Source organism: Ochotona princeps, chromosome 10 (assembly GCF_030435755.1).
Source record: "Ochotona princeps isolate mOchPri1 chromosome 10, mOchPri1.hap1, whole genome shotgun sequence".
In the NCBI taxonomy this organism is placed as follows: Eukaryota; Metazoa; Chordata; class Mammalia; order Lagomorpha; family Ochotonidae; genus Ochotona; species Ochotona princeps.
Genome location: NC_080841.1, coordinates 25,723,001 through 25,750,753, shown reverse-complemented (window position 1 = coordinate 25,750,753; position 27,753 = coordinate 25,723,001). Strand labels below are relative to the sequence as shown.

General features: G+C 37.0%; 1 protein-coding gene across 3 annotated transcripts in view; it reads left to right on the top strand.

Annotated features, from left to right (window-relative positions):
• The window catches only part of GPATCH2 (G-patch domain containing 2), a 174,457-nt gene that overhangs the window by 85,983 nt on the left and 60,721 nt on the right, over window positions 1–27,753 (top strand). For all 3 annotated transcript variants that reach the window (XR_009246174.1, XR_009246175.1, XM_058669190.1), the window contains exon 6: window positions 22,809–22,876. Coding sequence is in view for 1 of the 3 variants with exons in the window: in XM_058669190.1 (XP_058525173.1) it covers window positions 22,809–22,876 (68 nt within the window). In the remaining 2 variants the exon portion in view is untranslated. The remainder of the gene's footprint in view (window positions 1–22,808; window positions 22,877–27,753) is intronic.

Genomic DNA, 27,753 nt, shown 5'->3' with positions numbered 1-27,753 from the left:
TGGGAACTTGAAATCAGGCAGATAATTTCAAAATTATATAGTAGTCACCAAAATTGTTTCTGAATTTCAAATAAATTACAGAGAAATCTAATCTATTAGAAAATGAGAAGTGCACCATAGAACACTTGGGAAAATGGATTGTTTGTTTTTGACAGTTGGAGAGTTTTAGAGACATGGTGTATATCAATGACAGAAAATAAAAAGCTGTGATGAACTGAAGTTTAAAAATGACAGCTCCTGGCACAAAAGTCAGTAATATTCTGTGTGTGTGTGTGTTTGTGTGTGTATGTGTGTGTTGTAAGAATGATGTGCTTTCATATTTTTCTACTTATTCTGTTATTGCAATATGCACAGAAATCCTAGAGAGACCCAAATTATGGGTGGTGCAGTTGAGCAATAGAATAAGTTAATTAGAATAGCTAGATTAGTTACTATGTGACAGAGTCAACAAAAAATTGCTTCATCTGACTATAAAGCGCTCCTCCTTTCTGCTAAAATTTTATTCTGTAAGTTCTTGGGGCCCTAAACTTTTTACTGTAAGACTAGAAGAATTCTAATATTTGCCAGAGGCCAAAAGTAAAGAAAAATAGGAAATTGGGTTTCAGGAATTCAAAATTATTATACTGAAATTTACTGGATCGTTGTGGTTTGAGAGATTCTAACATACCAAAACAGAGACAGGAATATAGAATATATGAAACATCAGGTGAAAACTGTTAGTGCTATGTGTATACTATTCCTCAACATAAGATAATGGTTGAAACTTCAGGAAAAGTAATTTTGTTTCCAAAAGTACAAGTATGTAAGAAAAGAATGGAGAGTAAAGGATATCCCGGTGGAAAATGACAATTAGAAAAGACACTGAATTTTGTAGTCAGGGTGATTTTATTATTGTCTGCAGTCTTTTTTAAATATGGATACATCATTGTTATGAACTTTCATCTCCGGAAGAAGTGTTTTATGTACACTGATATCCGTGTAAGTTTGAAGTTTTGCTAACTGTATAAAGAGATGTAAGTTCTTAACTAAACAAAAAATTCTACACGAGTCACATTAAAGTATGTAAAGAAAAAAAAAGAAAAGGTAAGCTCTAAAGCATACCTTGAGAAAGAAAAAGGAATGTAAAAAGTGCTTAAAAAGATGTTTGAAAGCTGAGATCAGTAGAAACAATGAAGAGGATCCATTACTAGTTTGCATTGGGCTAATCACTCCTTACTTGCTGATTTTGAAATTTATTTCCAAGTATGAACTTGTGGCAGTTATCTATTTATCCTGCAAATATTCTCGACACTATTTTACGTACATAAGATGTGTATATCATAGTGTTCCCTTTCTGGCTTTCATTTAAACATTTTTTGTTTGTAAGGCCAAACAGAATAATAATCTCCCCCTTATTAGACTATTATTTCACTCAATCAACTTCAAAGAAATAGATGCTTGGCATTGCAATAACAGTCTAATACAGAGAAATTTAATTTTTTTTTCTATTTTGATTATTTGTAGTAGTTGGAACTGAAATCTAGCAACAAAGTGATGAACAGTACTGTACTGGAATGCCGGGTCCTGTTGATAAAGCAGATCGGAGCTATAAAATCGAGACACGCTGCCTCTGATAACTGGCATTTATTGAGTCCTTACTATGTGCTGGGCGTTTTTCCAAACGCTCTATGTGTGTCAACTCTCCTAACAGACCTTGGAGACAGATTTAACTATTATTGACCTTTGAAACATGCAGCAACTGATGTGAAGACAGGAATTTGCACAGGCCAGTCTGATTTTACAATAGGGTCTACTCTCCAGTTATTTAACGCCATGTTTTACTAACAGAACCAGGTGTTTGCAGGATTCAGAACTGAATATAGTTAATATGTTTACAATTGACATTGTAATTAATTGTGTGTCCTCTTCAACTCTGTGTGATATCTGGTCAACCTCTGAGAATTTCAAAAAGCAATTGGAAGGAAAAAAATTGTCCTGTTTCAGAGGACGATGAATTGTTGCTTAGTGCAGGTCATGATGAGTGCAGATTACCCACTGTGAAATTGTTTTATATTTAAATAGTCTTAAAATTTTTCAGATTACATGTAGTTAACAAAAGAAACAAGGTAATTTATTTTTACTAAACAAGAAATTTATTTTTACTATGAAACATGGCATTGTTTTAGATCTAAAGTTAATTCCATTAACAAATACTGGTCAATTGTGAGAAAACAGCAATTTTAACAGTAATTGCAGTTTAGAACTTCAGACTTGAGGGCCTGGTGTGGTATCCTAACAGCTGAAGTCTCACTTTGAGCATGCTAGGATCCCATACCTGACTTGAGGGCATGGTGCGGTAGCCTAGTGGCTAAAGTCTTCATTTTGAATGCGCCTGGGATCCCATATGGGCACCAGTTCTAATCCCGGCAGCCCCACTTCCCATCCAGCTCCCTGCTTGCAGTCTGGGAAAGCAGTTGAGGATGGCCCAAAGCCTTGGGACCCTGTACCTATATGGGAGACCCAGAAGAGGCTATAGGCTCCTGGCTTTGGATCAGCTCAGCTTCAGCCATTGTGGCTACTTGGGAAGTGAATCAACGGACAGAAGATCTTCCTCTATGTCTCTTGTTCCTCACTGTGACTTTGCAATAAAAATAAATAAATCCTTAAAAAAAAGGAACTTCTAATTTGAGAATTGAGTGGTTTGCTAGAGTATTTTTATATATGATTCTATATCTATTAAGCAGTGAACAATGTGAAATTTTGTTGTTTTATTCTTATAGAAAGAAAGCAGTTGTGAAATCTATAGGAACACTTTTGATACATCATATTTGATAGTTAATAAAATACTGTTATACACAATTGAAAGCACATTAAGTTTCGCATCAATTTTGTTGCTTCCATTGTAATTTACCCAAATAATATGTATTTGTATCTTTATTCTTTAAGTATAGGTGTGCTGAAAATATGTATACCTGGGATTCTGTTACATGATTCTCAACTAAAACAAATGGCAAAGCTTTTGTGAAAATTTTGATGTAAACACCAAGATAAAACAAATATTTAAGCTAAAAATTAGTATTATTTTATTTTGTTTTATCATTTGCAGACACTGAACAAATATGATAGTAATACAGTTAAATGGCTCCTAGTCTTAGATACTTACATTTTAGAAGACAGTTGGATAAGCAAATAATTACATTAAATAAATAAATGTATAAAATTGCAAGGAGCCCAAAGGATATTCATTGTCATTATACAAATTAATAATATTATGCCTCATGTTAATGAGGTATAAAGGAGCCAAAGTATTGTTTTGTATAACATGGAAATTTTTCAGTGAATTCATCAGATGTACATCACCAAATAGATTTGTTTGTTTCTCTCAACTGAGAAGCAAACTTGATTAGTTGTGTGGAGGGTTCTCAAGAGAATTATTTTCAGAAACTAGTATTTTTCCTCTTACCATAATATCCTTGTTAGCATCTTTTTTATTGTTTGTCGTCTGTAGGTATCCATATTCCTAAAAAGACTGACACTTCAACATTAGCCCTCTTGGTATTATTCACCCATGAAGATGGACATTCAGATGTGCCCCCATGCATATTTGCTAAATCTCTCAGTGTTTCCAGTTTTGCTTCTTAAATTTCCTTTCAGCTTGAAAACCTTTGTTTAAAAACAAGTCACCCTTTTATTCGATTCTCCTCACTGCAAGGTGGTTGTTTTCTGCATCCGGTTCCTTGCCATGTATGCTTATGGCAGCCAATTTTTCACATGTTCAAAGCTTTCTTAGGAGCTCTCTATATTTTTTCTCAACTTTGTCTTGCCCTTACAGTAAGTTATAGATCAGTGGTTCTTGAATTTTAGAGTGCATCAAAATCACCTGAAGACATTGTTAGAACAAGTGATTGGGCAGCTAATTCAGTAGGTTGATGGCAAGGCCTGAGAATACATTTTCAACAAGTTTCCAGATATTGGCGGTACCACTAGTCTGGGAGTCACACTTGATATCACCACTATATAAATCAGGTACCACTCAGGCATCGCTGGAGTCCCTGAAACTCTTTCCTGGGCCTGAAAAGGACAAAACTGTTGTCATAATCATGCTAATATATTATTTTTCTGCTCTCAATTTTTTTTAACAATTGCACAGTAATACTTTTCAGAGTCTCCCAAAATGCATGCTTAAATATTCATGTGTTTAGAAGTTAACACAGTTTTAATTTCCGTTAGGAGTACCAATAGGTATAACCATGTGAACCAAATCTCTTTATGGTCCACAATCTTTTTGAACGTATAAAGATTGAGAATTGCTATAAAATAAAAGCAAAAAACAACAACAACAAAAAAGCACAGCATGTTAGAAGCCCCATCACCAAGAGCCTTTTTGGTCTCTTCCCTTTTTTCCTGGTCTCTTGCTTATCTTGATTTGCACAAACGAATCTCTATTCCACTCCTTGAACTTGTTAACTCACAAGAGTGGGCATTTAATGCAGCAGTTGACAAAAATTGCATTACTAGCTTCTGCCCCCGATTCCTACCAATGCAGATCAATTGCTTTCCTGGAAGCTTGTTCCAATTACAGTGTCTGAAGATGGCGCTTTGGGAAGCTTTTGAATTGGAAGAGTTGTTAGGGTGCAGTTCCAGGATTTGTTTATGAAGGCTATATAAAGCATAGACATGAGGGGGAGTGTGCTTCTGCCTGCTTCTTAGCTCACCAAATGTTCCTCCCACACACATTCCATCATCAGATCCAAGAATGATGGGGCCACCCAATCCTAGTCTCTAAACTTTTAGAACTGTGAGCCAAACTTTGTTCTTCCCAACTAGCTCCTCTGGATTATTTTACTTGTAGTAACAAAAATTTAGCTAATATAATAACTTACAAAGAAAAAAAAAGTTTATATATCTCATACTTCTGAAGTCTGAAAAGTCGTAACAGCGTGATGTTAGCTCCATTGAGGGTCCCCTGGCTGCATTACATTATGTAGCATGACATCATGATTGGAAATAGATGTGAGATGAAGAGTTCATATAGAAAGACCCAAAGTCAGAGAGATTCAAGAGTCAGGCCTGCTCTTGTATAACAAGTCTCTTAATATAGCAAGTCTCTTAATTCTGGGTCACATGAAAATTATTTAAGATTTCCTGAGAGCAGTACCCTCCCTGAGAGCAGTACCCTCAATAACTTATACAATTCTTCCATGACCTCATCTTTTAAGGTGCTGTGGCCTGTCGACATCATTACAATTGAAAGTAAACTCGCAGAAGTTGAACCTGAAGAACTTAGGTGTTTTCTGCCTTCTGTAATTCCTGCCTTCATGGCTTGGCTGGGGGCTGTGTGAACTCCAGGCCTGATAGTCTACATGACACCCAGCAGGACACCTGGCAGGTCACACAGGCAGACCACTCCTCAGGAAGGAGGTATCTGGTGTCTGATAAGATCCACCGCCCTATAGCTCATCGATTTGTACTTTTTGATAGTTGCTTGCTTCAAACCCATCAATAGAAGCCTGCTAAATCATGACTGTATAATTAATAGCCTAAAATGTGTAAGAGCGCTGGGCTGTTCAACCGGGGTCTCTCTCTGTCTCTCCCTGGCTCGCGCTCTCTCTCCTTCTTTTTGCTGTCCCTGCGGATCCTGCAGCAGTCTGGGCTGCGGCTGCCCCTCCCCTGCCAGCCATGTTGGGCTAGGGGAGATGGCTGGGAGACCTAGGCTAACCTGAATAAACCACCTTTATGCCTTAGCACCAACTTCAGACTAGATGATTTTCTGCAGATTTCAAAATCCGGCACAACAGAACCCATGTGTAGGCCACATTTTGTCTCAGACCACCAAGGTTTATGTATTCTCACATTGCAAAATACAATGCTTAATCTCCTGGTATTCTGAAAGTCTTGTTCCAACATCCTTTCTAAATGTACAAGTTCAAAGTGTCATCTGAGACTTAAGGCGAACTATTTTATCTACAATCCCCTGTAAGATAAAAAAAATAAATTTATGTGTCCAAGATCTACTAGCAGGACCCAGATAGGATAGATAATTCCTATTCCAAAGAGATACATAGAAAAGAGAAAGGAGTAGTTTCATTCCAAGATAAAACTGAAGCCTATCAGGGAAGACATATTTTCCAAAGCTCCCAAGTTCAGTGCATAGTTTCTGGCACACTATGGCAAGTGCTGGGACTCCACAAGTAAAGGCAGCTCTGCTCTCATGGCTTTGCTGGTTGAATGCCATGCAGTTACACTTCTAGGTTTTGTTTAACACTGACTCCCATCCTCAGCGGACATTGCATACTGCTGGTTTCATCACCTTTCTGGAGTACTTGCACCCGCTTCAATTGCAGCTACCCAATGCAATGCTTTGCCAAAACACTACTTGTTTTCTGAGGATTCTGAAGTGGCCACAGGCCACCTTCTTGGAGAGCATCCCCAGAGTTTCCTTAAATCTTTGCAGCCATCTAGGTCTCTGAGCATAATCAGGTCCTCAGATTTCAAAGATGGATTCAGAACCTCTTTCTCATTGTTCTGATGCAAAGCAACTGGCTTTCTTTTTATCTGCACTAATCTTTTTACCAAACAGTTGGCTGTACCTTTCAGTTTCTCTTCTCACTCTTTGATTAGGCTGTGGCTTTCCCAAATTTCTCTATGTTTCCTTTTTACTTTCAAATCAAATTGGAAGCATGCAGTACACCTATGTTATCATTGTAAAATTCTGCAGTTTTCCAACACTTTTAAATTCAGCCTTCTGTAAAGCTAGAGCATGAACACGTTGCAGCCGCATTCTTTGCAATGGTGTAATTCATAAAGGTGGCCTTCATTCCATTTTCCAATGGCATCCACAGGTCCTTCTGGAACTAGTCCATCTGTCTTCTGGAATCCACACCTGAATCACCCGTAATGCTCTGTTGGTGGCAATATAGGCCTTTTCTCGCTTACTCCTCCAAATTATTCCATCACCAGTCTATTATCCAGTTCCAAAATTGTTTCCATGTTTTTGGATATGATTTTAGCTATGACCCCATGCTTAGTACAAAGAAACACCCTACGGGCCCAACAATAAAGAAAGATTTCCCAGTTTTCTAGATGCCATTTATTCCAGTCAAATTGACACCTAAAATTAAGCCCAAAAAACCAAACATTTCTGGACCACAGTAATGCCCCTGCTATTTGTTAGGTAGACTACCGCAGGTGAGTTATTTTAATTTCCCTAAGTAACCTTTGTAAGTTTGAGATAATAATCAATCTTACAGAGCCAGAAGCATTAGAAATATTATATATACAGCTTCTGAGAGTCCTTCCATTTAGAGTACTTGGTGTTAGTACAAAACAATAATAATGGATACTATTTACTGAGTACATACTGGGTTAATCATAAAGGACCAAAGAAAAGACTAAAGCAATCTCCATGCACTTGGAATTGCTCACAGCCTAGAAGAGTGTGCTATTTGGCATTCTGTTTGTGTACCTAATCTAGCAAAGTTGTGTCATAATAACATTATCTCAGTGATTCACAAACTGACTGTGATAAAAGTTCTCGTTGTGTCAGATTCCATGCTATGCATGAAGCTCATGGTTAATACTAATGGAACAATCAAGAAATAGTTTTTGATAATCCAGATTTTTTTCTATGTTGATACTCAGATGCTGTAACTTTTATGGAGTTCTCCTTTTAGAACTGATTTTAAGGTCACATAAAATGATATTAAAAGATAGTACCAACATACTGATGATCTTAAATGTTCCTAAGAGATGTCACACTGTTTTATGAGCGCATATACTACTGCCTTCTGCTGGCAACAAGCTTTCTGTCAGTGGATTATTTTAATTATGTAAAGCATAAAAGATAAGTCAGTGTTCTTTTTCTTTGTATTCTATATTCTCTGTATCTTTGAATGATTATGTAAGAGTTTTGGGGAGTTCATAATGATAATTACGTATTATGTTTTACTTTCTATATTTTAAAAAGTGTGAACTCCTTTCATACTCCTTTCATGAAGAATATCTAGTAAATTGTCTTCCTTTACTGAGTTTATTGTCTAAAACATCCTTTACTGAGGGGCTTTTTTTTTTCTTTGGTACTATTTCATTTTTTGAGACTGGCCTGAGAATGACTTTAATTAGACAGATAGCAACATACCTTCTAAAACAACCTACCCAGATTTTTAAAAAATAACTGAATTATCTTATGTATGTGCTGAGTTTTATGACTGTCTCTAAATGCTAATTAGCTTTCATGAACATTATTCTTACTAGTGTTCCAGACATGTTTAGTGTAGGTTAAGATGCACCAAGTTCTAGAATCAGCATGGTGGCTCAAAAGGCTTATCATCCACCTTTTTATGCTGGCATCCCAATGGGCACCTGTTCACGTCCTGGCTACCCCATTTCCGAACCAGATCCCTTCTTATGACCTGGGAAGGCAGCAGAGTATGGCCCAAGTCTTTGAAACCCTGCACTGAAGTAGAAGACTTGGAAGAGGCTCCTGGCTCCTGGCTTTTGTTTGGATCACATCAATCTGTTTTAGCCATTTGGGAAGTGAATCAATAGATGTAAGAGCTCTCTCACTCTCTCTCTCTTTCTCTAATTCCGCCTTTTAAAAAAAAATAAAATTTTAAAAGAAAGATTTCAAGTCCCAATGGCCACACAACAGCAAATTAAACATAACCACTGCTTTCAAGAAACGTACATTTTTTCTTCATTTATTTTTATTAGTGATCATTTTATTATTATTATTATTTTCATTTTATGATACAGTTCCATAGGCTCCTGGGATTTCCCTTATTCCCTCCAATCCCCCCCACTTAGTAACTCTATATCATTACTAAAGTATAGTTCTTCATACACAGTCATATGTCCATAATCGCGGGCATGGACAATGGCAGAGAGTCCAGCATCCTATTGTCAAGATATAGTAAACAGTTTCATTGTAAGTCCATCGTTGTCTGGAAGTAGAGACACATACTACATTGTATCCTCACATCTGGATATGTTAGTCTATTTCACAGCTACTGTGCATCCCCTTCAATGAAAAGTCACAATATAAAATCAACAATAGGAAGAAAAATAGAAGTTTACAATGCCATGATTTTCTTCATTTCTTCGGCGACACATTTATCATTCAGTAGCATGTTATTTAACTTCATGGTGTTGTTAATTTTGTTTTTCTTCCAGTTGTTGATTTTGTTTTGTGGCTTTTCATTTAAGGGGATGTATAGTAGCTGTGTAATGGAGACTGTCATATCTAGTAACATGTTATTCAACTTCATGGCATTGTAAGAAATGTATATTGTTGTAGAGAACACAAGCATATTTATTATTCCAACCTGAAACAATCTAGTGGCATTAAAAAAAAAACAAAGAAATGTGGCAATTCAAAATGGACTAAAAAATTCTGTTCTATGTGAACAAACAAGTCTTTTTCAAGATATTGTTCATTACTATTTTGTGTAAAACTAAGGAAAGCTATTAAGCAAAGGAAGAAGAGGAGAGAATCTGGATATGGGGGCGTGTGTATTTCCTTTATCATTTCCAATAGTATGTATTCAGCTGGGCTGCAAAAATCAAGTTTCTTTCAGTTTTTATAACTGTGAAAGTAAATAGACTGTAAAATATTCAATTTAGAGACCATTATTTTAGATAAGAAACTCGACTATTTTATTTAAAATCATGACCTTTACACTAATTGAAAAGCATCAGAATTATCAGCCTATATATTTATTGATGATGTCTTTTCAATTATTAGGTTTTGTGATTCAGAGTAGGTACTGTAAAATTTTAACTTAATTTGTAAAGTAGCTATTTAAAATTCGGTATGTTTTGTAGGTGAAATATGTATCTGCATTTCTAATATACTCATGAGAAGCAATTCTTCATCCGGTTTTTATCAAACCTATCCAAGATTGTTTCAAGTAATTGAATGAGAGAAATGGGGATGACTTCAAAGTAACCATCTCCACTAGAACAGCTTTTCTGCATGTATACCTCTGCCCCTGTCAGTCCTATAAAAGCCATTTATTCTTGCTTATATCTACTGTAGTATTTATTACATCTTGTTGAGGTGGTATCTCACATTAGACTGTGAAACAATTAATACAAATAATGATAGCTAATAGGCACTAATTTATATGCATTGCATACATTGCCATTAAATTCTCATAAAACAGGTACATTATCATCACCACTCTAAATAAGGAGAGTCAAACAATCAGAAACTGAAATGCAGGGAGTCAGAATTTGGACCAAGCAGTCTGGCTCCAAACCTCATACCCTGCATCAATATGTTATTCTAATGAACCACTTTGCACTAGAGGGAAAAAAATTGATGAGTTCCATATATTCCAGTTTATTTTGAGTGCAGCTCACGCATAGTAAATACTGAAGTTAATACCAAGTTAAATTTGTCACAGTTTATTTTGTAACCTGTAGATTGAAAACTTCAGTATACATTATTATGAAAGTGCTGCAAAACAGTGGACAAATTAACATCTAGTGCTTATACTTGGTTTTGGATCAAATATAAAATAATTAGTACAGTATTATAAGAATAATAATTCTGCTCATGGGTGTACGCTAAAAGGTTGACCTCAGATTGAAATAGTAGTGGAGTAAAGATTTAACTCTTGGCAAAGGAAAGTATATAATTTCCTTACTTATGACGCTTGTGATTTTCCATGTGTCCCACTTACAAATATACAGTCTGTGTAGTGATTGGAGAATTGAATGGATGAGTCTGAGAAAGGAAAACAGACCCTCCAATTATCTCAGTATGAGATATTTATTTGGCTAAGTCCCTTGTGACCAAATGGCTGATGTTGCAATTCTCCTCCTGACCCCAGCCGTTGCTCCCCCAGACTGCTTCTCTGATGGTGGGTGGTAGGGCACTGATATTCACAGGGGAACGTGGGGTCCTCTGTTACCCTGGATACATGCATCATCATTTCATTCTTGTTGATTTCTGGCTGGTAAAGATGAACTGTGGTGGTGTATTCACTAATGAGAATCTTCCATCTGGCTTTCTAGGGTATTATGGTAAGCCATTATCTAACCCATGGGTTCCAGACATTTGCCACTGATCTTCAAGAGCCTCTGCTTTCTGGGATCCTCAGACTGCTCAGTCACTGGATCAGCATAGCCTGTAAATGTGAAATTTCTCCCTCTCATGCATTGAGATCTTAAGGAACCACCACAGTTCTGTCAGGGTCCTATTTAGCCTCTTTCCAGAAATGTAGTATTTTAGCTTTTGTGCCATGTTGGGGAAGATGCCAACTGAAATATGGAGCCTCTCCTGGAGACTTCCTCTTCCCAGGCTGCTCAGAGAGCAGACATTCTTAGGTTTGTCCCTCTTTCTTTAACCTTCTAACTCACTTTAAACCGGGCTTGTGGGAACAGTTATAAAATCGATTCTTGCTCCTCGAACTTAATTCTGCCTTAATTTCCCTGAATTTGCTCCATAAGAGAAAGGAAGGACAATAGTTTTGACATCTAGCCATTGTAGGCTGAAGGGACTGCATCTTACAACCATGTAGAAAAATTACATTTGTATCTTCCACACTATTGGAAAAGGATACAGAAAGCAATGAGGAATACGATGATTTAATACATTCCAATACCAACTTTTTTGTGTGTTCCTTTTTAGTTATTTTGATTGGGTAATATCCACCAGCCAGGATAATTTAACTTAATTTCTGAAGACTTGAATGTAGGTTATTACACAGGATGAATGACGTTCTTAAATTTCTGAACTTCAGTAGCTGTCCAATCTTTATTTCTTCTGAACTTTTACTCAAGTGTATTTCTTCAATATCAACATCTACGTCTTCTTAACCCATAAAATTGGACTTCTGTTTAGCATATATTTTCCATTCTCCAATGCTCTGACATCTAACCTAGCTCTAACTCTCAGCTTAACTATTACTGCTTCTTGAAGGCACTGGTGCTGGTTTGGCCTTTAGTGGTCTTCCAGAAGTCTTGTTACAATTATGACCAGATTTTAGCAGTTGTTTTATCTATTTTGTTTATTTTAAGTATGTCAAGTTTCACCATTTTTTTCTAGTACACTTTATATTATTCAATTGTTAACCCCCCCAGATAGCACCTCAAAGACTGTTATGCCTATAAAATAGATCTCAAATGTTTCCTGTCTTGTATGGATTCAAGATCCTTTGAATGGTATGTTGTTTTTTTAAGAATAAACATAGATTTCCTTCAGTTTTACCAACTTTATTGTTATTATTAATTAATAGTTCAGTTTGGGGCCATTAACGACATGAGCAGATAACAGTAGCTTATGCAAGAGAGACTTGAAAATAGATCCCTCTCTGCCACCAATCTGAGGCACAGGAACACGTTTTATAATGTGTGACCCACCTAAAGAATCCCAGGATGGAAGCCTTTAGTTCCTTGCTGTTTAATCCCTAGTTCAAAACTGGACACTTGTTGACAGGCACTGTGAAATACAGACCAGAGAGCATAATGCAGGACTAACTCAGTAAATTCCATTTAAAGAACTTTACTCGAAAGCTCTACATAGGGCCGTGCACAATGGCTCAGTGGCTAAATCCTCGCCTTGCAAGCGCTAGGATCCCATTTGGGCACTGGTTCATTTTCCGGCTGCTCCATTTCCCATCTAACTCTGTGCTAATGGCCTGGGAAAGCAGAAGAAGACCCCAAGACTTGGGAACCTGCACGCATGTGGGAAACCTAGAAGAAGCTCCTGGCTCCTGGCTTCAGCTCAGCTCAGCCCTGGCCATTACAGCCACTGGGGGAGTGAACCAGTGGACAGATATTTCTCTCTGTAAATCTACTTTCCAATAAAAATAAGTCTTTTAAAACCAAACAAAAGCTCCACCTAGTGATCTGGCATCCTGATTGGTTGTGTGTGACCAGAGTTGAGAGTTAAGACAGGTATTTATATCAGTTTAAAGTGAATTCTATAATAATGAATTAACTCCCAAATGTGACATTCCAAAGATGTGGTTGTTTCCATGAAATAGATATTGGACAAATGTTAAAACTTACTTTTTGTTATTTGAGATTTTTGTAGGAGTCATTGACCATGAAATATACTGAGCTTACACTTAAATTGCTTCCTATAAAGTAATATTTGGTTTCCTTTTCATTCACCCATTCATTTCCTTGTTTATGTTAAACACTAGCTTGTACATGCATGTGATTGTTTTTCCTCTTTCCTTTCAAGTCATGGAAACATACTTTTCTTTTTTAAGTTACAGAATTTTTTTTCCTGCAATTAGCAGTATTTTTAGGTCCCGACCTGCATCACAGTCAGATGAGTGGCTGTTTTCATACTCCAGAGAAACAACCTCTAATATACAAATATGTTAAATATTCTATGTGCTAAATATAAAATGTATATCTACTAATATATTTATATATATACCTATTATATGAAATAGCAGCTTAAAATTGGAAACTTCTGGTATTTTTCTCATTAAGTGCTATCCATGTATCCTAAAGATTATTAGAAACAGTCTTTCTTAAAAATTGTATTTGAGGGCCCGGCGGCATGGCCTAGCGGCTAAAGTCCTCACCTTGAACGCCCCGGGATCCCATATGGGCGCCGGTTCTAATCCCGGCAGCTCCACTTTCCATCCAGCTCCCTGCTTGTGGCCTGGGAAAGCAGTCGAGGACGGCCCAATGCATTGGGATCCTGCACCCTTGTGGGAGACCCGGAAGAGGTTCCAGGTTCCCGGCTTTGGATCGGCGTGCATCGGCCCGTTGCGGCTCACTTGGGGAGTGAAACATCGGATGGAAGATCTTCCTCTCTGTCTCTCCTCCTCTCTGTATATCCGGCTTTCCAATAACAATGAATAAATCTTTAAAAAAATTGTATTTGAAAAGCAGACAGAGCAAGAGATTGAGGGAAGGAGAGGAAGAGGGAGAGGGAGATCCATCCAGTGGTCCTTTACCAAATGCCTGCAGTTTTCAGGACAACCAGGACAAAGCCAGGAGCCAGGACTTACGTTTCCAACATAGGTGTCAAAGATCCAACTACTCCAACCATCTCCTGCTGCCTGCCAGGGCATGAGCAGGAAGCTAGATTGAAAGTAGAGCCAGGCTTTGATCCTAGGGACTCCAGTATGCAATGCTGGTATCCTTGATGGCACCTTAAGCACTTCACCAACCCCCTGGTGCATTAGCACCATTCTTAGCTGCATCAAAGCCAGCTTTAATTGTTTCCTATGGCTCTTGGTGCAAACTGTGATTCTATACCATACCACTGTTAGTTTAAGATAGGACGAAATAGACTAATTTATGCAAATACTTCTGAAAGCAGTAAAAATAATACACAATTCAGAAAGTTGTTGAGATGCGCTATCAAATAATGTGGAAGAGAAGTTTTAACTAATGAAGTGATTTAAAGTATCAAAATAATTTATAACCGCATAGAAGTTTTCCTACTGTACCTTCATTCATAATGAACTTTTTAATATACTTGTACATTTTCATCCAAAACTCTCTCATTGTGCCCACAAACATATTTGTTAAATGTCATCAATGTCTTCACTGCTAATTTTCCCTCTGACATCCTTTAAAATAAAAATTTTTATACTATAAGAAAAATAATTCCACATGTAGCAATCTGTGCCATATATTGTTATTGTCCTTAAGAATATAAAATGTTGTATGTCCTTTGTGGTTTTTAAACCCACCCTATATGTAATAGAGTTTGTACTTTACTCCAAAGAGAAAATACTTTTCTGCCTTTTGTTTTCTATGTATATGGCTTTTTTTTTTTTGTAAAATTGTGAAAGATGACAGGAGGGCTGACATGATGCCTTAATTATCTGATTCTTTCCCTGCAAGGGCCAGGATCCAGTATGAGTGCTAACTTGTGTCCCGGCTGCTCCACTTCCATCCAGCTCCCTGCTCGTGACCTGGGAAAGCAGTCAAGGATAAACCAAAAGCACTCCGCATCAGCGTGGGAGACCTGGAAGAATCTCCTGGCTCCTGGCTTTAGATAAGCTCAGCTCTGGTAGTTGCAGCCTTTCAAGGAGTGAACAGTGGTTAGAAGATCTTTCTCGTGTCTCTCCTTCTCTGTGTAAATTTGCCTTTCCAATATAAATAAATAAGTCTTTAAAAAATGTGAAAAATGTGAGAAAATCCTTCAAACCAGTTTTCATTCATTGAATTTCCTTAAAATTGTTGAACATGACTTTTGATAGCATTTTAAATGCCCAGAGAAATCAAAAAATATATATATTTTGATTTAATATAACTTGATTTGATTGTTATAATTTGTTTATATATACATATGCATGTTGTACATACATATACATATATACATACACATATACATATATATACATGTGTGTTTATATGTGTACATATATATAAACAAATTACTTGGCAAGAGCTGCATTTGTGCTGTATAATTCAAACTAATGAGAAGCATTTACTGTATGTCAGTATGTCATTTTCCAGTGGTATCTGTGAATGGTTTGAGCAGGCACAATAATGAGAATGAATTGTGAAATGAGTGTTAAATACCATTATGTTACAATAACTTTAAAGTAGATATAGCCAACTTTTGACATCATTAAGATTATTTGATAATACTTCTTAATAGGATAAAGGATAAAGCAGATCAAATATATAACTTATGGTTTCATAGATAAATAAAAAATTACAAATTATTAAGTGAAATATATTAAGTGAAAACTGCTGATTTAGAATTTGAAGCATTCATCTTGTGCAATGTAGATACTAAGTTGGCATTTCCTAGTACTAGCAAATTTTTATTCCTTGCTGTTTTAAGTTTTGGATATACAATTACTTCAACCCAAACCTAGGTACAATAATCTCATTCAGATCTTGAAGGTTGCCTTAGATATTGATATAGATAATATAGAATTTTCCTGAACCATTACATAAAATATTAATGCTTTTTTAAAAATTCTCAAATTCTTTTGAATAATTAATTCTGATTTTCTTTATATTTACCTCCAAATTCAACTTGAGAAGCCTGAATGTACATTTAATTTTGAGGCATGTGTGTATGAATTCAATCTCAGGAAAATATTTGTTAATGTATATATGAACTACTTTAATATAAACTGGATTTAAAAACCCACATTTATATTTAGATTTAGACTACATTTAAAAACCTATAGTAAGTCTTTGACTTAAAACGCTTAGGGAATGTATAGATTTTCAATATCGTGGGATGAAATTATGAAGTTTTTTACACCACCTTTTGCACATTTTGATTCTTATTTTGAGATTTACTCTCATACAAATTAGGTTTTCTTTCTCCATGGCTTTCAAGTAAACATTTGTTGACACACTCTTATTTTCTGCAAGCCCGTAATATTGCAGGATTTATAAATGAAGGATTTAGGAAGCTTTTGGCCAGCCAGTAGAGGCCACTCACAGCTTGCAGCTAAAACTGGACAGCAAAGTGAAACTCTTTATTTACTGTCACTATCAGGAATGATTTTGAGTTGATTAATTTTTCGTTTCTTACTAAGAAGCTGTATGAAAAAAGTTGTAGCTGTATTTGTTTTTTTTAATTACATAGTGATTAATCTTTTCCATTAAAGTATTCAGATCATTCATTAGTCGTGTATACTAAAAATGAGAATTTATGTACTTAACAATTAGAAGTATTACTAATCTAATAGACCAATAATTCTCAATTCTGAATTATTAATGCTGACTTACTTTAAATAGGGGGAAAAGTTGATGATGAAGATTGTAAATCATTGCATTATTTAGTTTTTGTTAAAAGCATTGCATATCTATTATAATATATTTCTAAACCTTTATCAATTTAGCATGATTTTCATTTGGTAATTCTCAAACAAATATGCATGCTTCTGTTACTTGAAGATGTACTAAGATTAGTTCAGAATTAGCTGAAGCCTTCAGTCACCACTTAACATGGTGCTAGCCATTTTGAGGTTAGCATCTTTCCTGACACATGAGCTGACTCCCTGCTAGGAAGGCTAATCCTCAATTGAAAGGAAAGCCTTGTGCTGCTCTGTGGTTTATTTCCTGTGATTTTTCTGATTCTTTGTAAAGCCTTTCTGGTTTAAGGGTGTAATCTAACACTTAGATTGATATCTGCTTTTGAAAAAAATATAGAGAGAGTCCAAGTTGTCTAATTTTCTCCAAGATCCTGCATATATTCTTATCCTGGAGAGTTTTCACTGGCCCAGTGTTTAAATCTCACACTACTTTTGCAGTCATGATTACTAGAGGAGGCATTTGTTATTCTCGTTAGTGTATTCATAGCATGTACCGGCATGAAAGTTGCATGCTGCCATGTCCTTTCGAGGTTTATATTTATAAATAATTTGTGGGTTTCCATTTGATTATGCCATGAAGATCACCACATCCCATTTCAGAGTGTTAGGGTTTGAGTCCTGACTCCAACTTCTGGTCCCAGCTTCCCCGAGAGGCAGCAGTACTGGCTTAAATAGTTGAGCTTCTGTCTTCTACTTGAGAAACTCAGGTTAAGTCCCCACTGCCAGCTTCAGACTGCCCCAATCATGGCAAATTGATAAGAGAAAAGTGGGAAAACAAAGCCAGTCTCTCTTCCTCTCACTCCCTCTCTCTCCCTCTTTCTCTCTTGCTCTGTCTCTCCCTGCCTGCCTCCCTCCCCAGGATCCTCTGACCCTGTCTAATAATAAACAATACTCTCTCTCTGCTAAAACTTGGAATTGGGAGCAGAATCAGGACTTAAACCCAGCCTCTCTGATAAGGGATATGGGTATCTGGGGCAGCAACTTAACCACTGTACCAAGTTCCTCAAACACATTGATTTTAAGAATTCTTTCAATTGATTACTGCATAATGTTTAGAAAAATTTTAAAGGTAATGATATATTTTTGCACTAGCACCTAAAATTGTGGGGTTTTTTTCACCCCCTTTGTCCTTCTACCTCTATACGCTAGGGTTTGAAGTCATACTTTTAAACCTGGTTTTGTTGTTTTCCATAATATGTTACTTATACTGACTGACACATTTGCTGAATGTATTAAAGGCCCTCATGCAGGGGCTTGCAAAACTTTGAAAGCTTATTTCTTTCTTCAAAGAAGTTGAGCCTAATTAGTAAAGTCTTAGATCTGGACAAATTGGCAGGGAAGCTTAGGCCATGCCTCCCCCCTAAAACCTAGGGGTTGGGCAGATTTGATTGACAAGCTTAACAAAACTGAAAAGCCACTTTTTGACTGACTCGATGTCATCATAAGAGTGGACACTGATGCACAATGGCATTTGGAAAGGTAATAAAATGGAGTTGAACATCAGAGTAAAGTTGAAGGGAAGTGGCGATACTGCGTGGGGGCTGGGAAGAAGCACAGGTGATGTCTCTGATAGGAGGACATAGAGCTTCGTTAATTCTCAGGAACAATATCAGTTGTTGAAACTGTTGGCAGGATATCCTTCTTATTGTACAGCCTCTGCTTTGAGCTGAAAAGGTTTACACCTCAAATTGACCTGATTTAAGAAGAAATTTGTTTGTCTAAATGATTGTAGAAGAACAGAGTAGTGTGTAATAGAACTGGTAATGACAGTTAAAATGAAATGTAAAACCACCATCTTTGTTTGGAGATCATTCAGCTAGGGTTAATATGTCACAGACAAAAATAATTTCTTTTTCTTAAAGATTTTTTATTTATTTTTATTGGAAAGTCAGATATACAGGGAGGAGGAGAGACAGAGAGGAAGATCCTCAGTCAGATGATTCACTCCCAAGGGGCTGCAACAGCCGGAGCTGAGCCAATCCAAAACCAAGAGCCAGGAGCCTCCTGTGCAGGGTCCCAAAGCTTTGGGTCATCCTCAACCGCCTTCCCAGGCCATAAACAGGGAGCTGGATGGGAAGCAGGGTCGCTGGGATTAGAACTGACACCCACATGGGATCCCGGGCATGCAAGGCAAGGACTTTAACCACTACAATATCTTGCCAGACCCAAAAATAACTTTAAAGATTGCTTTCTATCAAAATATCTAATACACCTTAGATAACATTTTGTCATTGGATATCATGTGCCTAAATTCTCAGTATATTGATACTACTAGCTTTATAAACTGATAGTGGCAGCTGTATGATTGTAAAATTTTCATCTTTACTTATACTGTGTCCTGACATTGTTAACTTGATTGTCAACCACAACAGAAAACACTGAAACTCATGATCTTTTAGCATTATGATATAAAAATAATGTTATCTGTTATTTCCTGCATCTGAGTCTACTTATTAAAAACTTGTGCAGCTAGCATTAGTAATGAAAAGTAGTATGGCTACTGTATTAGAATTGTAGTTATAATACTTAACAAATGAGCTATGAGATTTAGTATGTAATATGTAATATCTGAAATTAGCATCATTAAATATTAACTAATTACACAAAAGTACCTTCTCCAAGTTTTAACAAGAATTTGATTTTTTAAAAAAAAAGAATTTGATTATTTAGATCCTGCTTCTTAGGAAGAATGAATTCCCTGTTTATATGTTGTATTAAAGTTTATTCTTTTTTAATAGTAAATCTTAGTATATGAAGATTTTATTATATATTTACAGTGATGTTCTAAACCTGAGATTTCTGTCTATGGCCTTTTTGAAATTAATAGATGGCACATATTTTGCTTTTTTAATATTTTCTTTAAATATTATTTACCTAAGTGAGAGGGATGCATGCCTACAAGGGCCTCTGCTCAGAGTGAGAAGGGTCGGAGTGGAAGTCGGTGGATGGAACACACATTTCAGGATTTCAGGGGGAGGAGGCTGCTCCTTGTTATCAAACTACAGCAATGCCCTGGGATGGGTGAAGGTCATTGTTGACTCCTCAGAGATCCCGGTGTGGGGTAGAGTGATTCCAAGGGTGTTGCTTGAGTGGTTTGGATAGTTCTGAGAAGTTGTTGGTTTCATTGCTCCAGGGTTGAGAAAATCTTTCCAAGGTCTATTGGTTGATGAAGTCCACTGTAGTCCATCTAAAAACCCAGCAACAATGGCATTTGTTTTGGAAAATAAAATAATCACCATACTTAAATGTCTGCTAGAGGTCCCGGGGGCGTGGCCTAGCTGCTAAAGTCCTCGCCTTGAAAGCCCCAGGATCCCATATGGGCGCCGGTTCTAATCCCGGCAGCTCCACTTCTCATCCAGCTCCCTGCTTGTGGCCTGGGAAAGCAGTCGAGGACGGCCCAAAGCTTTGGTACCCTGCACCCGCGTGGGAGACCCGGAAGAGGTTCTTGGTCCCGGCATCGGATTGGCGCGTACCGGCCCGTTGCGGCTCACTTGGGGAGTGAAACATCGGATGGAAGATCTTCCTCTCTGTCTCTCCTCCTCTCTTTATATCCGGCTTTCCAATAATAATAAAATCTTAAAAAAAAAAAAAAAGTCTGCTAGAAATTAGTATTTTGGCGTTGAAACCACTTCACTTGATTTTTCTAAACATTATCTACTCTGAACCTGTAATGAGATGAGTATACATTTTTACAGAAACATTAAGAATGTTTCTCTTTTTTAAAGATTCATTTATTTTTATTAGAAAGTCAGATTTACAGATAAAGATCTTCCATCCACTGGTTTACTCCCCAAGTGGCTGCAATGGCCAGAACTGAACTGATCTGAAGCCAGGAACCAGGAACAACTTCTGGGTCTCCCAACAGGTGCAGAGTCCCAAGGCCTTGGGCCGTCCTAGACTGCTTCCCAGGCCACAGGCAGGGAGCTGGAGGGGAAGTAGAGCAGCCAGGATTAGAACCAGGTCATAAAGGATCCTGGCACATGCAAGATACGGACTTTAGCCACTAGGCTGCGGTGCTGAACCCAGGAATGTTTCTTAAAGACATAATAATGTGAAGTATTCTAATAGTCATATTAAACACATGTTTTGAAGCTTAAATCAACATGCACTTCAGTATAACACTGTTTTTTAAAAGTTGCATTTTGTTTGGAAGGTATGATTTTCAGATTTTTCTTAGGAAGGTGGACAACTAGTTGGTAAACTGGTGAAAAATTCTTAAGTTAGACACATTGACACTGAGATCATCATGCAGATATTAGTATTATTTGGGGGGGGTTAAAAATGCTAAAGTATGCCCATTTTTGGCTACCTTTTTAAGTGAAAATTGACTTTAAATAACCGAAAAGGGTATTCACCTCTATTTTGTTTAAAAGACCCTGCCATGTGTTGAGCAATTGTGTAAAATCATTTAAGCATCTCATTTGCTATTATAAATCTTCTTCAAATTATTTGCTTCAATTGAATTGAACTCATAGTTTTTTCTACATATATACAATTTCTGAGAAATACATAGTATGATTATTTCTGACTAGATTGAAAGCTTGCATTTGTATCGTGGTTTAAATTAGTTATAAATTCTGGTTTATTGTATTCAGTTGCATTGTTTTCATCAGGCAATTTATCACATGGGTGTATGTGAAATTTCTTCTTTTATTAAATTTCAGATTATGTGTTTCAGGCTGGAGCTAGACTTAAACATTTTTTGTAAGTGTAGCGTCAGGTAAACAAGCAATTTTAGTCCTGAAAATAGCTTCTGCTTCTGTCAACACGTTGTTTCTTTTTTCTCTGAGATAAAAAGTTCAGTTTTCTGATATTTGTACCAAGATAAAGTCAGTAAACAAGATTAATATAGTGTGGAAAAGGTTGTCAGCAGCCCTAGCAAAGGAAATCAGTTGCCTGTACATAGAACATACTGGAAACTGAATAAAAGTGTCAGGTCCACCATGAGATAATGTGATCATGAACCTCTAACAAAGCATGACATAGGCACAGTCGGCTTTTCTCATCGCCACAGTGTAGAAAATGGATTACTGTATTCCAGGGATACCCACTGGAATAGCATGAAAACCTCATTTTGTGATGAATGCAGGATGTAGTCCTGGGGTTGAGCCACATGTTTACCTGTGGTGCTTAAGCTATAGGGTTGTTAATGTCATTATATGTGTGCGTTTGCATTATTTGCATTTCTAGGATTTCTCACTGGCATCTTTAGTGCTCAAATGACGAAGAAAAGTTTTGAAAATGCGAGTTTTGTTTTTTACAGTGTTTTGCTGCCTCATCATGCCTTGTATATTTTATTTTGTTATATAATACGATGTTCCTGCAATTACAGAGTTTTAAAAAATAACTTGGAACCTATCAGGGTTAGTATGAACCTTGTCAGTTGTGATGATAGATTTATTAGCACAAGGCAATGTGTTTTTGCCCCCTTTGAGAATCCTTTATGGTATAATATGAACATCAAAAAATTTTTTAAATGCAGTAGTTTATTTAAGTAGGGGAATATTTGAACAGCCTTTTTTCTTATTTCCAGTTTTCTTTAGAAATGTAGGAATAAAATATGTTGTTAGGTGAAAATACATTTTTCCAGGTGACTATAGAGATAATTTCTGACTATTGGGAAATTATTAAAAGGACTATTCACTTTCTTAATCTCTGGGTACTCATTGAAATGCATAGGTTGTACATGTTATTTATACTTAGTTACTAACTATAGCATAGCATGGGTACTTAGAAATGTCATCTGCTTGGTGTTGGTTTAATCAAATTTCTTTTTCTTGTTCAAAATGATATGCATTCACTTGTCTGTTTCATAAGGAGTGTTTACTGCAAAGAAACTTTGGGGATAGACTTTAAATTATCACAGCAGGACTATACCAGATAAAAACAAGGGGAACATTTCTTTCAGGAATTTAATTATCTATATAATCCTTTTAGTTTTGCTTAGATTTCAGAATTAATTTTGTATTCTGTATTTCAGAGTGATGCCTTAAAATGGATATCATCCGTTGTCTTTTTACAAATGAGTTCATGCTTACTTTTTATCTTTAAATCTCCTTCCAGGTGCCTACTCCTGGTCCTGTCAGTAACAAGAGAATGGTTCACTTTTCCCCAGATTCCCACCATCATGAGTGAGTACACATTATATTTATATACCCCTGTTGGGTATCCCACCTCGTGTGTGTGTGTGTACCTCTTTTAAAAATAACAAATATCGTATACCAAAGGTATATTTAATAATTTAAATGAAACCCATAACAGAAATTTAAATAAAATTTTAAAATGTAGTCATGCTTTTATTTTTTTGGTGATAGAAGTATTAGTTCAGTTATTATTGAAATTCGTGAACTACCTGAAAACATTTAAAATTTTGTTACAGTGAGTAGCATCAAGCCCTCCTATGTCTGCATCATTACCCTGCCCAGGGGTCTTATTTGAGAGTGTCATTATTGAGAGTGTCATTATTTTGGGAGCTCACTAGGTATGTACAATATACATAGAATATAGTGCTGTCAACTCCGCTTTTATGTAGAATACCACTGGATCTTTCCATGTCTGCTTTCTCCTGGTTTCGTTACATACTAATTATGTTTGCTACTCAAATTCACTTCTGATTATCCTACTCCCTTCTCAAATATTTCAATATTTCCTTTTGCCAGTGGAAAAACGTCCTTAGCATATCAATGAGCACTACCCACAGTGTGGCCCAAGTTAGCCTCATGCCTTATTTCTCCCTCATAGAGCTTCAGCCCAACTGTGTGCTCTGCTTCTGTTCCCTCTTGCATACTCCACTGCCTCCTGCAGCCCGGGAGTTTGTTCGTAGGTCACTTTTTGCCCAAATTTATCAAAATCCTATTTTTATTCAAGCCTGATTCTTGTAAGCTTTTGTCAGAATTCAGTAGGTGCAATTAACAGAATATACAATCAATAGTAATTTAAACCAAATGAATCTTCTCCTTTTTTTTTTACCCATTATCATATAAGAAGTCACAAAGAATTATTTAGTCATTTAAAGATGCCTTTCATGAATGGACTCGTGCTTCGCTTCATCGGGTGTTAGTTCGCTAGGACTGCAGCAAGGCCCAGCAGTGTAGGTGGCTTACACAACAGAAACGTATTCTCCCCCAGTTCTGAAGGCTGAAACTCCAAGATGCAGATGTGGGCAGGGTCTCTTTCTTTTGAGGGCTCATGGGAGTTTGCAAGGAATCTATTCCAGTCTTCTCCTTTGGAATCTAGTGACTCACTGCAACCTTTGATGTTCCTGGGCTTTTTCTCTACTGCTCCATCTCTAGTCATCTCCACATACTGTTTTTATGTGACTGTGTCTGAATCCAATTGTCGTTTTTTATATATAAAAGGACACAGAGACAGATGTTAATGTTTGGATGTTGTGTAAAGTCATGGTGGATTAAATTACACCCTAATGCCCGCATATTAGCTTGATTACTTCTGTAAAGACTGTGTCTAAATAATGTCCTATTCTTAGATGGTGGGATTAAAATTCTAACACATCTTTTAGGATACCCACAATATTATCTTTATCCTTTCTTTGGTCTACATGTGTTTGACTTCCTGGTGTCAAAATGGCTGCTTATTGACCCACAACTCATATCTACTTAGAGGAGGAAGAGACAGTACTAGCAGCTCTTATTTGCCTTGTTTTAAAAACACATTCTGAAATGTGTCCCAAATCTCTCAATCACCTTTTAGTCTCATTGGCTACAACTGGGTGATTGATTCTCTATACCTGTTAGGAATAAATATCCAGCAAAGTTTTAGCTCTGTTGTGAGTACTACTGGATCATGGCACATAATTACCTGTCATTAAAAAAAAATCATAGGATGCAGTAATTTTGGTAACTACTTACAAAATGTGTCTTTTTAATACATTGACTTTTCCACATAAGCACACACTGTTCTGTCCAAACATACATACCTTTCTTGGCTTTCCCAAAGAACACTACTATCTCAAAAATCTCATCTAGGTTCTCAGGGTGATGTGAATGGTTGTCAGATCTGGCTATAGCTCCTAATGGCATAATGGCCTGCAAATTAAATGTGCATGAGTACACAATTTGGAATTATACAAAAAGCATTTCATTTCAACAGAAGCTGTCATTCACTGGGTTATCAAGATGTTTAAGAATTAGTGTTTCTTTCAAAATGTAGTCAAAGGGTAAACATACAACTGGTGTTTAGGACATTAGGTTGCAACGTTACCATAAAGGTACCTTACTTTGAGACCCAGCTCCACTTTGCTTTCCAGCTTCCTGCTGCTGTGCATCTTGGGAGGCAGGAGCTAATGGCATAGGTACTTAGGTCCCTGCCACCCACAAGAGAGACATGAACTTGGCTCTTGGGTTTGGCCCGCTGTAGGATGACTTGTGCAGGCTTTGTGGAGTGAACCAGTAGTGCTCACTCTCTGCTTCTTCTCTCTCTCAAATTAAAAAAAAAAAAAAAATCTGATGTAGTTAGCTTGTATCTTTTATTTGTATAAATCCTTGCAAGAAGGTGTTGATGGCCTTGATGTTCTTTCTATACTTTAGTTAGGCCTTAGTTAAACACTAATGTCCTGAAGCAATTTAAAACTAGAGTCTCCAAAGTTTGAGTCCCAGTCTTTAAGAAGTCTTTGCTTGTAGTAAGTCCATCCCCTCTGTCCCAGAAATCCTACAGACACATTCCAAAGATCTAAATGAGAACTCTGATCCTGTTACTCAAAACACTTGCTATGTCTAGCTTTCTTATAACTGTCTGTTTCCGTTAATGTATTCTCAACTTGATTTCCAGTCTGTAATCCCATGTTAACAAAGCTTTCACTCAATTTAGATTGTATTTGATAGGGTTAGTTTGTTTGTTTGTCTGTTTAGCAAATATGTATTTACTCTTGTCTTCAGGTCCCACCTTTAGCTAATAGAGCTAACTCACAGGGATGGTACTTTCTGGACCTCCATCTTAACAGGAAGCCAGAGGACACTATAGCATGGGAATTGCATTTTACACAAATAAATGAACACATGGTAACTTTGCATTCTCCTTCTCAAGCACACACACACACACACACTCACAGAGTCCCATTTGATTTACCTTGGATTGTCTCCCTTCCAAGGATTGCTTGACACTGTTTTAAAATTGACTCTATATTGCTATAATTTTGACTCTCACTTCCCTAAATGGAAAATCCAATCAGTGAATCTTTTGTATTATTGCATACAGTTAATGTACATGGGATAACCACAGATAGTGTTAGTTGTGTGCTTTAGCAAATTTTAGTCACAATAAGTGTCTATATTTTCTGCTACCTGTCTTCCAAACTATTCCCAAGCCGGATGAACTTCATAAAACTGATTCTTATTAAATTCAGCACCTGGTAATAGAAAACCAAACCATTCATGCACTCAGAAAGTATAGGTAATGTCCAAAGGAATTCATGACCACCATAATTTTTGAAGTATATTTACAAATCTTTTGCTTCTACCTATAAACTTCTATCTTAGAAACCATCATCTGCCGGAGTCCAGCTCCAGCCGGGAGTTCGGAGCTCGAGAAGGGTGCGTGAGATAGGCGTAGAAAGAAGAAGAGAGAAAGAAAAGAGAGACGGACCACTAGGATTCCTTGATGATTGTGGACCTTGCAAGAAAGCTGTCCGCTTTATTTATACAGAAGCAGTACAAAGTTTTCTTTTAGGGGCATTTTGACATAGCTTCAGGGGGGCAAAATTTACAACTTCTTGAGAAATGATTGAGGAAGGGTCCCACATTCCTTGCTTATCTTGGTTTGCCAGTCTTCATCCGCTCTCCTCAGGTCTGGGCTCTAACTTTGGCGCCACCTGTGACAACCAGGCCCCTACCTTGAATTATGTATGGGTTAGTAAGTCCAGGGTCTTGGTGTATGGGGATTACGGGCCATTGGCACTAAAGGCCATTAGGTCAGCAAGCTCACACAGTTTGTTATCTGAACAAGTAAAGCAAGAGTTATGACGGCGGAAAGAATTGTAATTAGCAATGAGCCAAGTTTACTCCATTTATGTTTCAATTCTACAATTGATAAGTGAGTGTTTCCAAAGACAATTCTACAACTTGTTTCACCTCAAGACAGGGCATTATCCATTCCAACGTTGCAGCCAAGAATTTCTCAGTAGACAACACATCTTATTCAGTAATACGCTCTTACTACAATTCTTATTCTACAACTTATCCATCACTTAATGGGAGAAATACATCAAAAGAGAAAAAACAAAGATCTAAGACAAAAGGTTTTAAACATTAAGTTCCTCTACAACTGCAGGTTCTACAACCTCATAAGTGATCAAACAATAATCAAAAGTATATCTTTGTGATGTTAGTGAAATCAGCCTATATTTCCTCTAGTTAGAAATTATGAAAGCAGCTAAAGCAACTACAGTTTCTATGTTCTAAAGAGTTGCAAGGACAGGCTAACCCTTAAGGTCACAGTAACTATATTTTTTGCTTTAGCAGGATAGCCTTTAGGGTCCCAGTAACACGATAGCCTTTAGGGTCACAGTAACAAAATAACTTTTAGGGTCCCAGTAACAAGATAGCTTTTAGGGTCCCAGTAGCTATATTTTTTGTCATGGCAGTTTTAACCCATACTCCCATCATTTCCATTAGTTTGTAAAATTCTTATCAAGCCATTTCCCAGAAAGCATGCTAAATGTCCGGGCCAGATTTTATGGCAATGGGTAGGTACACAATAAGGTGTCTGGAAACAGCATGGGCTTGATTGTACTCCTGTGTGCAGTTAAAGGCCCACTCACCAAGACATTATCAGTAACATTAACTCTCAAGCTGATATTATTTGCCAAAGCCATCTCACAGGGGCAAACAATGCCTCAATAGATTACAGGATTCTTAGTGGGGTGTTTGAGTGTCCATGCAAAAGGGTGGTGAGACTGCATCAAGGTGGTCAAAGAGAAATCCGCCGGGCCCTGCCAAACAGCTGGAAGCTCCCTGGGCCCTGCCATGCAGGGAGCTGTTCTCTTCACACCTTC